General features: G+C 37.1%; 1 protein-coding gene across 3 annotated transcripts in view; it reads left to right on the plus strand.

Annotated features, from left to right (window-relative positions):
• The window catches only part of slc39a11 (solute carrier family 39, member 11), a 49,289-nt gene that overhangs the window by 25,929 nt on the left and 10,963 nt on the right, over positions 1-12,397 (plus strand). For 2 of the 3 annotated variants that reach the window (XM_089016052.1, XM_089016053.1), the window contains 2 exons: positions 1,316-1,451; positions 12,035-12,193. In XM_089016052.1, the coding sequence (XP_088872178.1) occupies positions 1,316-1,451; positions 12,035-12,193 (295 nt within the window). The remainder of the gene's footprint in view (positions 1-1,315; positions 1,452-12,034; positions 12,194-12,397) is intronic. The other variant, XM_089016054.1, reaches the window with a different exon arrangement.

The following is a 12,397-nucleotide window of genomic DNA, read 5'->3' on the forward strand; positions in this document are numbered from 1 at the left end:
TAGGGGAAAGAAGATTTTTTTTTGTATTCGAAGCTGTTATAGTTACGAAATTCTGTCGTATGAAGCTTGTGGAAGATACAGAATTGTTTGTTCAAATGACATACAAGTCAGAAATAAAGGTGCCGTTTTTAACTCATTCGCTGCCATCCCCAAATTGATTCTGCAATTGGAAACATAACGTGGAGCGTGCGCCATTCCCGAATTTGTTGGGGTTTTGTTTTTTTCTTGCAGGGGGGGGGGGGCAGATAAAACGCTGATCAGACCTCTGGCGATGTTTTTCCCTTCCATGATGGGGGCGGCTTTTGCCTTTTGTACAGCTACCCCCATTTTAAGCTCAGATAACTCCGGACCCATATTAGTCATTAACTCTTTTTCTTTTTCTGATGAAAAAAGAGGAAGGTTTCTTACAGTGCATTGAATGTTTATGTAGTCCTAAAAGTCAATATTCTGTGGGTCCTGCAATTTGAGTGAAAATGACAAAAACTCTGGCACTGGAGTGGACACATTTTTTCAATGTTTCATCATCTTTGGCAATGAATGAGTTAAAGTACCATATTTTTCGTTGTATGACGCACCCAACAGCCTTGATTATCTTTAAAAGATGTGCCTTATACGCAGGTGCGCCTTATCGGCCTCTATAAAAGAAGTAGTGCGTAACCCCAGCCGCTTATGTAGCACCTCATAATGTGGTATGCCTTATATTTATAAATATGTTCATATTTATGTAATATATTTGGAGAACTTTTTTTCATTCATTGAAGGTGTGCCTTATAGTACTGTGTGCCTGATATAAAGACAACAGTTTAAAAATATGCCATTCATTTGGATGTGTGCCTTATACTCCGGAAAATATGGTACTTAATCTGCAGATAAAATTGCTGTTTAAGCGGAAATACTTTTTTTTTTTTTTTACTTGAAGTCGAGGTCTGGAAAAACGGCAATGCAAAAGAAGGCTCGTCTTTACAACCCACTGGTATGAATATCTGTGCTTTGGAATGTCTCTTTTGTGCCTTACGCACACGAGTACATGCAGGATTTGATTCATGTGAATAGTTCAAGCTCACAGTGGGATCGGGTGCGCAAATAAAGCTTTACAGTAAGTACGGTAAAAAATAGAAGGATGAAAATGGTATGAATGGGTCATCTTGTATGGCCTCGACGTATTTCAAATAACTCAAACCGTTAAAGGGTACAAATCTGTTTGTGTGGCGGAAACAACATATTCAATCCTTACCAGAGAGCAACAAACGAATGGAGAATAATAATTAAAAAAAAATCAAGTTCACCTTCAATGTACATTTTCATTTGTCCACAGGGTGTGGCTGCCGATCCCAACATCTCATTGGCCCTCGCGTCGGAATCCAAGATGATCAAAGAGAAAGAGGAGGAGCATCTTTATCCATTTTCCGAATCTCAAGCCATCAAGTTAGGTAGAGCAAGCTCTCCGACAGGCAAGCCACCGTTCATATACCCCACCTGCTAAAAAAATGCATTGTCACCTTGAAAACATTTGTTACAGTCTTCTAGGATGGCTTTTTTTTCTCTTACTATGCTAACTTTTCTGATCTTTCTATTCGTGCGTACTTAACCCATCTTGATTAGGTTCTAAGTTTTAAGTTGTCGCACTATTAGCTGCCTTTTCGGAGACTTTTCCTCTCAATTACAGTGAAACCTCATCTTGCGAACTTAATTGGTTACCAGAAAGTGTGTATAAGGCGAAAAGTGTGTCTTCCAAACATTAATTTCCCATAGGAAACCATTAAAAATGAGAAAAATCAGTTTCAAATGACACAAAATATACCTTATTTTATGTATAATAAATGTGCTATTGTATTGTAATTAAATAAATAAACTGTACTGTATAATAAAGTCATTTTATTTCACTTTGTGATGATCGTCGACGTAGTTGCCTCTTAATGATATCCGAGTGAAGTTGCTGTGCTTTCTCTGCGATAATACCCTCACACACTGTCCCCTGCTAGCTTCTTTTCATTAATCCAAATCAACAGAAGTTTTTCGACCTCTTCTATTGCCTGAGACCGTTGCTTAGACAACACAGAAACACCCTTAGCCACACGTAGCAATGGTCGACTTAGCATACTGATACTGGGACGCTAAGTCACACAAATGCACACCTTGTTCGTGTTTCTCGATGATCTCCTTCTTCTGCTCGACCGTAATTTTGTTTTATGTCCTCTTCGTCTTAATACATGCCTGTGGTGGGGTGTTTTTCGGTCCCAAAAAAAGCAAAAGTATCCATATATAATGTTCGTAAGGTGAAACGTTCATTAGCTAAAGCGTTCGTAAGCCGAGGTATCACTGTATATGGATGTTGTCGACCACAGTTTCACCTTTGTTTTTTTATTTGTTTGTTTTTTTAATCCACTTAATGGTGCCCTCAAAGGCATCTCGCTGAGTTGCCACCTGCGCTGCAATATCAAGCCAAATGCTCGCCTGCCTGCAGGTGATTGCAACCAGTGCAGATGATTATTTTTATTTTTTGCTATAAACACAATAAAGACGGGAGCAAACAAACTCATTTTTAACTCATGAGTTTTTAAACTAATTCACTGCAAGATGATGTGGAAAAATGTGTCCACTCCAGTGCCAGGGTTTTTGTCATTTTCACTCAAAATGCAGGACCGGCGGAATATTGAGTTTTAGGACTACATAAACATTTAACAGGAAACCTTTGACTCTTTTATTTCATCTGAAAAAAATGCTTAGTTATATGGGTCTGGAGTTATCTGAGCTTGAAATGGGGGTGGCTGTACAAAAGGCAAATACTGCCCCCTCCTGGGAGGGAAAAACATTGCCAGAGGTCTGTCCATCACTTTATCACCAACCCCCCTACTTCCTCCCGCAAAAAAAAATCCACGTCATGCTTTTCAATTCCCAAAAAATCCAGAATTGCAGTAAAGTTCTCTCTGTCTTGATCACGGGTTGTCGTTTTATTCAACTGCTTTCTTCAGAGTCCGCCCCCAATCTATTTTTTTCCTGCTTTTCACAGAAAAAATAATTATCCTCATCATGGTTAGTATTATTCCGCACCTGCAAATGGTTCAACCAAGATTTTTCCTCATCCACTTCTCAAGCCTCTTTTTGGGATCTTTATTAGCATTTTGGAAGCTTCTTTGTGTGTCTAAATGATTACAAGATAATTGGTGGTAGAGCTTTTTCTTATTTTTCTAACTCAAGTGTGTGTTATTTGGGTCATTTGCAGTTTTTCTGTCTTAACTCACATCTATTTTTCAGCCATCACAGAAGAATCACAAAATAGTCAGTCAATTTGCTTTTGGAAATGTGTGGTATATGAATGTGGATGGTATTTATTGCCTAAAAACTGTCTTCTAAGTGCTTTTTTATAGACGTACATTCCTTTTCTGCTTCTTTTCAGAGGCTCTTAGGACCCCCAAAAATAATCAGTATCTGATACATGGTCATCGACTTAATTCACTCGGTATAATTAAATACAAGAATTATTGCAGAACTCATTTAATGTCGTCTTGGATTGCTAATTTGCCTCTTTTGGATCGTTGATTAATTTCGAGATTTAGGTGGCTGATTTCACGCTGTTTCAAGTTGAATCTTTCAAGTCGAGCATAGCATTTAAATGATTCATTGTTTCATTTGAATGTCACATGGCTAAGTTTAAAAAAAACATGATCCATGACAGTTCTGCTTTTTTTTGTATTCTCAGTGGGTTTTTTTTTTTTTTCTCATGCCAACAGTTTACCCCTGAAATGACTTCAATCTGGACTTCCATAATTTCCTATGAGGAAAATTACAATTTACAATTTCACAAATCAAACATCCCAGCGGTGCTCCGGCTTTGCCCAGAAACTGAACTCTCCCAGTTGGATAGAATATGTGTACTGCATACTAAATGCAGTACAAAAGTACACTGTGCAAGCGCTTTATAACTGTGAGGCTTCCATAAAACCTTAATTACTTGTTTTCAAACCTCTTATCCTTTCAAAATAATATTAAAAAAAGAATAATATTAAAAAAAAAAAAAAACAAAGAAGAAAAAAAGATCTTCCTTCTAGCTTCCCTTATTCCGAACATTGTTTTTCGTAGTTTGACCCGAGGTGCAATTTATACTTTGGAACGACTTATAGATGAATTTAACACGTTAGAGTATGTCGTGTTATTTTCATGTTAAACCTCAAGAGGGCGATGTAGGCCTGTTTTGATAAGTCAACTGACATAAGCGATATAGAAGAAGACGCACTGTATCTTCTTACTCTGTGATTTGCACAGTTTTTAAAAGTGATACAGGGGATAAAGATTTAATTGGATTTGTGATTTACAATACAGTGAGACCTCAACTTACGAACTTAATTGGTTCCCAGACAGAGTGTGTAAGGCGAAAAGTGTGTATCTCAAAAAAAAAAAAATCACATAGGAAACCATTAAAATGGGAATAATACGTTCCCAGGTTTCCATAAAATATACTTTTCAACTAAATAAGCCTTAAAACTACACACAACATACCTTATTCTATGTATAATAAATGTGCTATTGTAATGTAATGAAAGACATACACTGCATTGTATCATAAAGTCACTTTATTTACATTTGTGATGGTCATTGATGGCTTGATGGAATGGCATTGGAGGTCGAAGGTCAAAGGGAATTACTGTTTGAAAAGAGAGGGGCATTACATGAGGACTGTAATTAAAGAAATAAACTGCTGTAAAATAAAGTTTTATTGACCTTTTTGATGGTCGTTGATGGCTTATGGAAGGAGAGTCACCTTCCATAAGGACTGTTGGAAACTTAACCTCTGCTGCTGTTCGGTCGTGTGCTCCCGCCGAAGATCACTCCACCAGCCGTGGTGGGTGTGTATTATGAAAATAGTGCTTATTATAAGGTTTAATTTTCAGAAATTTAAAGTTTGTAAGACGAAAAGTTTGTTAGATAAGGTGTTTGTAAGTTGAGGTCTCACTGTATTGTTATCTGAATAATCATAATTATGTTACGTGGACAAACCTGGCAGTTAGTTGTTGATGCGTTATGTAACGTTAGCATACCGTACACTTGCTCCATGTTATTTTGATTTCAAATTGCCTTTCAAGATGACCTGTCTATTCTTGGCATTGCATATGATCAAATTCCTCAAAACATGTGATTTATATACCAGTGCGATTCGTTTTAGATTAGCCTTAATTCGTCTCGCAGTGGAGAAATGTACACAGCACCAAAGTTATGGAGGGAAGAGGAAACAAAAGGAATAAATCTAAAAACAAAATACAGGAGCTGCTGTAAAGGCAGCCACTCTCGTGGCGCCATTTTGAAGTCAAATGAAACAAAATAACAAAATTATATGACAACACAAAGACACAGTTATTCAATCTTAAACACTTTCTGCACCCTCTTTGTTGCATGAAGCAGTTCTAGATGAAGGAGAGGATCAAAGCGTCCTTTTCACCAGTGGATCAGGGACATCATGATAAAATGTGCACATCTGCTACAAACTAAATGTTGAAAGCAAACACGAAGCTGTAGCATCCATTGACGAAAAGAGATTGTCTCACATCTGGCCCACGTAAATTCGCTTCAATTCCAAGCGGCGACAGTAGGGAAAAAAAGTCAATAATTTAAAAAAAAATGTTTTTGAACCGTTGTGAGCATGCGCGTTGACCCAATTGGGGTGCTAGGATCGTGATTGAGTGATAGGAATTGTTTTCAGCCCTTATTTTCCCACAATATCGTCAACAAGGCGAGATACGTGTGTGTGTGTCACTGTTTCGTTTCACCTACCAAGGTCACAGTTGCCCGGCAACATTGGCCAATAAGCACATGAAGGATTGTTCGTTCACTGGCAGCGTTAGTTCCCTTCTTTATACTTGTCATTTTGTCACCGTCTGCCTCTCACAAAAGCAGCTGGTGTGTCACTTGAGGACCCAGTTTGCTTGTCGGTGAGTTTCGCTTATTGATATAGTTCAGCGGTTCACGTGCATCTACAATGCATCAAACTTTCAGCCTTCAGAGTGGCTTGCAGACAAATGAGATAAAATTGAACAGTAATCAGAGTTAGTCAGGGATTTGTGATCTGTGCGTGCGTTCTTTAGGATTTAGCAGCAGTTAGCCGGCAGCTTTATTCCCTTTTATGAATTCAGTAAGAATAGCAAGGGCCTAATGCTTTGAAATTAGAGGCTTTTCAACACACAGCGTCATGTTTTATAATGTTGGATGCCACCCCCCGAACCCCCTTTGATTGTGATAGATGAGACTGAAAGACACTAATTGCCGTTCGTTTTTCATGAGAACAAAATAGCCGAGTCCGTTTCTCTCGGTCCTCTTTTCCCCTGAAAATTGCTCATTACGCAAAGGCTATAAACATCTCCAGTCGGTATTAATGCAAAGCAATTATTGTCAACAACAGGATTTTTCACTTATTCCTCTTTTCGAAAGAACGAACAATGTCATGCAGTTGACAGACTTTCAGATGAATAACGAGGCTGTAGTGAGATCGATAATGTCGGGTTGATTAAATATTTTTGTTTGTTTGTGACAATGCATTGAATATAGATTATTTAGTCCCTCCGCCATGATGTGTCTTAGCATCACTTCTACGTGGCGATCGACTTTCATATTGTGTGGTTTAAAAAATGAGGTTCACATAAAAATATTTTATCATTGTTTAATGCATTTAAACATGTTCTTGTTTTTAAAGGAAATTGTCAAATTCAGTTCAACTACAATTGCCGTCATCCGGGATTTTAGAAGTGGAACAATCACAATGCATGTTTCATGAATGTGAATGGTTTTTCACGAAAAATAACTCATTCACTGCCATTCCTGAATTTTTCCGGAATTGAAAATATGACGTGGAGCGCCATTCCCGAATTTGTTCTGGTTTTTTTTTTTTTTTTTTGTGGGGTGGTGCCATTAAAGCACTGGTCAGACCTCTGGCAATGTTTTTTCCCTTCCACGAGGGGGAAGCGTTCGCCTTTTGTCCATGTTCGCGCTTTGTTCCAGCTTCAGCTGTTGTTAAAGCACTATATAAATCAATATGTCTGTATTGTATTGTATTTTTTACAGCCAGTACCCCCATTTCAAGCTCAGATAACCCCAGACCCATATAACTTAGGAATTAACTTTTTTTTTCATGTGAAGCAAGAGAGTCTAATATTTCTTACGCTGAATTTAATGTTTATGTAGTACTAAAACTAAATATTCTGTGGGTCCTGGAATTTGAGTAGAAATGACAAAAACCCTGGCACTTAAGTGAACACATTTTTGCCCCTCATCTGACAGTGATTGAGTTAATAATGTAGAGCAAACATTGCAGTTGAGGTTCCTTTGAAAGACAGCCACTGGCAGAATGACAAATTTGGATGGAGATGCACAGCACTTAAAAAAAATAGTTGAGACTAATAAAAGTGTCCAATGTGAACAAATGACCCTTCAGCTCCAGCATGGGCCGAACTTTACTCAGCTGAGCTTCGTATCCTAACAGGAGCAGGGCTCCCTTTGTCTTTTTGAAAAGCAACACTTAATTTGTGGATTTTTAATGGGATGCAGGAGTTGCCAATGGCTTAGCTTCTTTGCCCTTGTGCGGTTGATCAAAAACGCTTACTCAGAGTTTGGCTCATCTCCATTCCTTTTGTTTCGTTTCGTGTTTTTCATTGGTGCGTGACTTGGCTTAAACCCATTCGTTTTCCCCACTAGATCTTATTTCTTCAGCTCAGACAGTTGTACTTTTGCAACATTGTGGGAACAGTTTGGAGTTTACCTCTGTTTTTCTTTTTTCGCCCCATCCCTTCCAACCTGACAATCACACCAAAGCAAATTCCACCATAACCGGGAGTAAATTGCCCTCCGGCATGTTCTACCCGCTACATACAGTATGCCCTGAGCATGTTATCAGACCTTTTGACACAGTGGGCGATTGCTCACCGTTCTGATGTTTGCTTCAGACAGTTTCAAAGCCGAACATAGTAAATATCTTTGGATCAGTTCTTGACCCAAAAAAAAAAAAAAACAGGCAAAAAAACACTTTTTAGTGAGAATGTGAAGAAAATATGGCGCAAAAAAATGATGAGGACAAACTTAAAGGACAACCAACATCACTTTTTTGTTTCTTAACTGACATCAGAAAAACATTTTATAGCATCTAAAATACCCAAAACATGCAGTATGATATTTTTATTCAAATGCAAAACACCAATAAAAATGACTTAGTGTCCAAAATCTGCAAAAAATTGGGCTGCGAATTGGGCATTTTCAGAAAGTCCCGCCCCCAGTTCGTGACGTCACGCCAAAACGTCTTGCATTGCTGGAGAATCCAAACAATGGCTTCAGATTCGGAGAATATGCTTTCTTGTTGCACATCCAGTTATGAATATGATTCAAATAGTTCTGAAGAGGAAAGCCTATATGTTTGCAATCGATTAAATATTTTATTCCGTGCCATTATAAGGCAACATTGAGGGGAAATATCTCATCGAAAAAGAGGCACACAATGGCGACCTCCTGTGGCCACCTCCGTTTCCACAGGCTGATAAATTCCTTATATGGAGCTTGGACGACCTCATCTGGCGGCTTTTGGGTGCAACACGAGGTCTCCAGACCAAACAAGTACAGCAAAATACATTGACGTGATGGAAGGACCACTACAATGCGTCTTTTTTTCGGTCAGAGGCGTTCCTTTTGTGACGTCATGTACGGACTCGTCACCAACTGAAAAACAAGACTTCCTTAATATTCAGTCTTAAAACGTCAAATATAGCTATATGCGGTGGAATCTTATTAAAATACGCTCAGTAGAAGTCATTTGAAGCCATTTTACAAATTATGGACACAACTTGTCCGGAGATGTCGGTTGTCCTTTAAGTTTAATGACTTATTTTTTTCTTTATTGTGTGTTTTCTTTTACATTATGTACAACTCTCATTTATTGTTCATGAACCAAATGTAACATGTATTTTTTTTTTACATTTGTTAATTTACTTTCTTGCTTTGTAAAACATGTATGTCTGAATTTTGGAGGGGCTTGGAACGGATTAGGGCATTTACATGGAAAACAGGCCTCGATTTACATCTTCTAGTCTTCTAGTTAACTCATTCACTGCCATTTACGAATTTATTCGGGAATTGAAATTATGACGTAGAGCACAATTCCTGAATTTATTTGGGTTTTGTTTTTTCATCCTTGGGTGCAGATAAAGCACTGGCCATGGCCTCTGGCAATGTTTTTTTTTCTTTTCCACAAGGGGCGGCATTTCCCTTCTTTCCATTTTAGCGCTTTGTTCCAGCTTTAGCTGTTGTTCAAGGGCTATATAAACCAATATGTATGTATTGCATTATATTTTAGACAGCCACCCTCATTTTAAGCTCAGATAACTCCACACCTATATAATTTAGGAATTGACTTTTTTTTTTTGATGAAACAGTGACAATGACAAAAACCTTGGCACTCAAGTGGACACATTTTTGCACGTGTCTGGCAGTGAATGAGTTAATTAAGCAAATTGTTTCTGAAGCAATTAATTTTGTAAGTAAAGGTACGGCTGTATACTTCTGGAGGAACAGCTAATTATAACCAAAATAAGAACAATTTATTGATCCTTAACTTTTACTAACTATCCCCCGCTTTGGATTTGGATCTTTTTTCACAGAATACAAATTCCACGCTTCCCAAAGTGCAAGAAAAATCTATGTGGCATTGCTCTTTTCTTTTTAAAAGATAACAATACAATTACAATAAGATGCTGTTTACTGCTTAATCAACCAAACATGTACACAGGAAAACAGCAACATGATGATGCTGAATGCACATCAAGGATAATTATTTTTCTATTTATTCTGTGCATTATCCAGTTTGCCATCCCAGAATACAAAGAAGAGAAAGCTACCAAGCTCTATATACACGGATGCTCATGTGAAGACTGCAGCGTCTATTGACTTTCCATTTAGTCGTAATAATATGCAAGCTGGAGCAGCCATATAAACCGTCTTTGATTGACAGGCTCTCAATCAGCTGCCGATGCACACTGCTCGATTAGATGTGATGGATGGTGCTTGTCAAAATAAATTTAGAATAAATGCATCCCACATCCCCCTTCTGTTTTCCTTTGACATGATTGATACTAGGCTTTTTGGGTTGCCAATCCGAAACGGCCAATTTGCCATCAAATAGATTTGAACGGAAATCTATAATCTTGGTTATGTTGGATTATTTGTGCAACAAGGAGCAAGCATAGAAAGGACAACACCTTTGATTGATGACACATATGTCAATCCTGTCACCTGTGAGTTATGCTTCACTCAATAGGAAATGAAATTAATGAGGATGACGCTTGACTTTGCTCTGTTCCTCCTGTTGTTAAGAAACCAAACAAAAGATGGATTGAGGGTGAATATGGCAATTGTATACACGCAGAAACGAGCGGGCGGGAGCTCCAGTTACAAAACTGATGCAGATTGTCTTTGTTTTGATGGGCAGACAAGATTGAATACAAAATGACAGGTCTCTGCTCTCACGGGCGAGCGCTCGGCTGTATTTGCTCCTAAAATGAGTTTGACTCCTTTGGGATGGGTGTATAATGTTTTGAACCCAATTTCAAATGAAGGCTTTGTCGATAATTTGTGCTGGAATCTCGAAAGAATTCAAGTGTGTCTAGCAGCGTACCCAAACCTTCAAAAATTCAAGTGTTGAAAGCAGTGACGCGTGTCTGTGCATTTCCTTTTTGTTTTAAATAGATTGCCAAAACTGGATTCACTTTTTTATCATTTGAACTGCCCTGTTCTTTTTTTCATTTATTTATGTATTTGTTTAGTTTGTTAGTTGTTTATTTATTTGGGTAGTCAGTTAATTAGTTCCTTGTGTTTGTTTATTCATGTATTCATTTGGTTATTTCTTTATTTGTTTGTGTATTTTGTTATTTTTTGTGTATTTATGTATTTATGTATTTATTTATTCATTTGGGTAGTTAGTTGGTTAGTTAGTTAGTTGTGTGTTGGTTTATTCATTAATGTGTTTGGTTATGTGTTTGAGTATTTAGTTATTTGTGTATTTCTTGTGTATGTATGTATTTAGTTAGTTAGTCAGTCAGCTAGTTAGCCAGTTAGGTGGTTGGTTCGTTGGTTGGTTAGGTGGTTAGTTACTTGATTAGTCGGGTAGTTAGTCAGTTAGCTAGTTAGTTAGATGATCAGTTGGTTAGTTAGTCGGTAGGTTAGTTAGTTGGTAGGTGGGTAGTTTGTTAGTTGGTTAGTTAGTTGGTTCGTTGGTTAGTTAGTTAGTTAGTTAGTTAGTTAGTTAGTTAAGAGTTTGTTTATTCATTTATGTGTTTGGTTATTTGTGCATTATTTGTTTGTGTGTTTCTTTATTTGTCTGTGTTTATTTATTTGCGTATTTAGGTATTTTTGTATTTATTGATTTAGTTGTTTAATTAGTTAGTTTAATTAGTTAATTAGTTTGTTTATTCATTTATTTGTTTGTGTATTTATTTGTTCATTTGTTTGTGTATTTTTTTGTCCTTTGTGTGTTTTTTCATTTGTTTGTGTGTTTCTTTATGTATTTTTGTGTATTTCTTTATTTTTTATTTTCTTTTGGAATATTTATTTATTTGCTTATTTATTTATTTGTTTATTTATGTGTTCATTTGTTTCTTTCTTTTTTCGTTCTTTGTGTATTTCTTTATTTATTTAGTTAGTTATTTAGTTGGTTATTTAGTTGGTTGGTTGGTTATGTCTTTATGTATTTGGTTATTTGTTTGTGTCTATTTATTTCTATGTGTATTTTTTTTTGTGTTTGTTTGTTTGTTTGTTTATGTATTTTAATTTATTTGCCTGACCTCAATCAACGTGATAGAAATAAGACAACTCAATGTGGCTTATTTGGATTATTCTCAAAGCAATCAAAACCTCATATGATTACATTAGGAAAGTTTTGCATTGATTGGCATCTTCAATATACTACTGTAAATTCTCCCTTTTTCCACCCTTGAGCTTGCCTCCTTGTTGTTGTTGATTTCATGCTTATTTATATTTTTTATTCTCTTTATGTTCCCCATGAAAACAGAAGAGGGCCTACAACTTCCCAGGAAGAGAATATCTCATTGGGGTAGCTCAGATGACCAAGAAACTGGAAACGCACATCCGGAACTGACTAGCCATTCAGGAAGCAGCTGGAGACGCATCCTTCTCTTGATCCTCGCCATCACTATTCACAACATTCCAGGTGAGAATAAACCGTTCAGATTGGACTTTGTTCCTCTGAGTGCCTTTAAATTGACTACATGGTGGTGATGATTTTGCATACAGGGAACCTCCGATTTTCCTGTCAGATTCTTGAACCGCTTTCTCGATATAGAGTTTGTTAAAATGTTGTCAGAATAAGAATTAACTCATTTTTTTCTGATAAAAGAAGAGAGTCTAAGGTTTA

This window comes from Hippocampus bargibanti, linkage group LG15, assembly GCF_051943395.1.
Source record: "Hippocampus bargibanti isolate YZ-2025 linkage group LG15, ASM5194339v1, whole genome shotgun sequence".
Taxonomy (NCBI): domain Eukaryota; kingdom Metazoa; phylum Chordata; class Actinopteri; order Syngnathiformes; family Syngnathidae; genus Hippocampus; species Hippocampus bargibanti.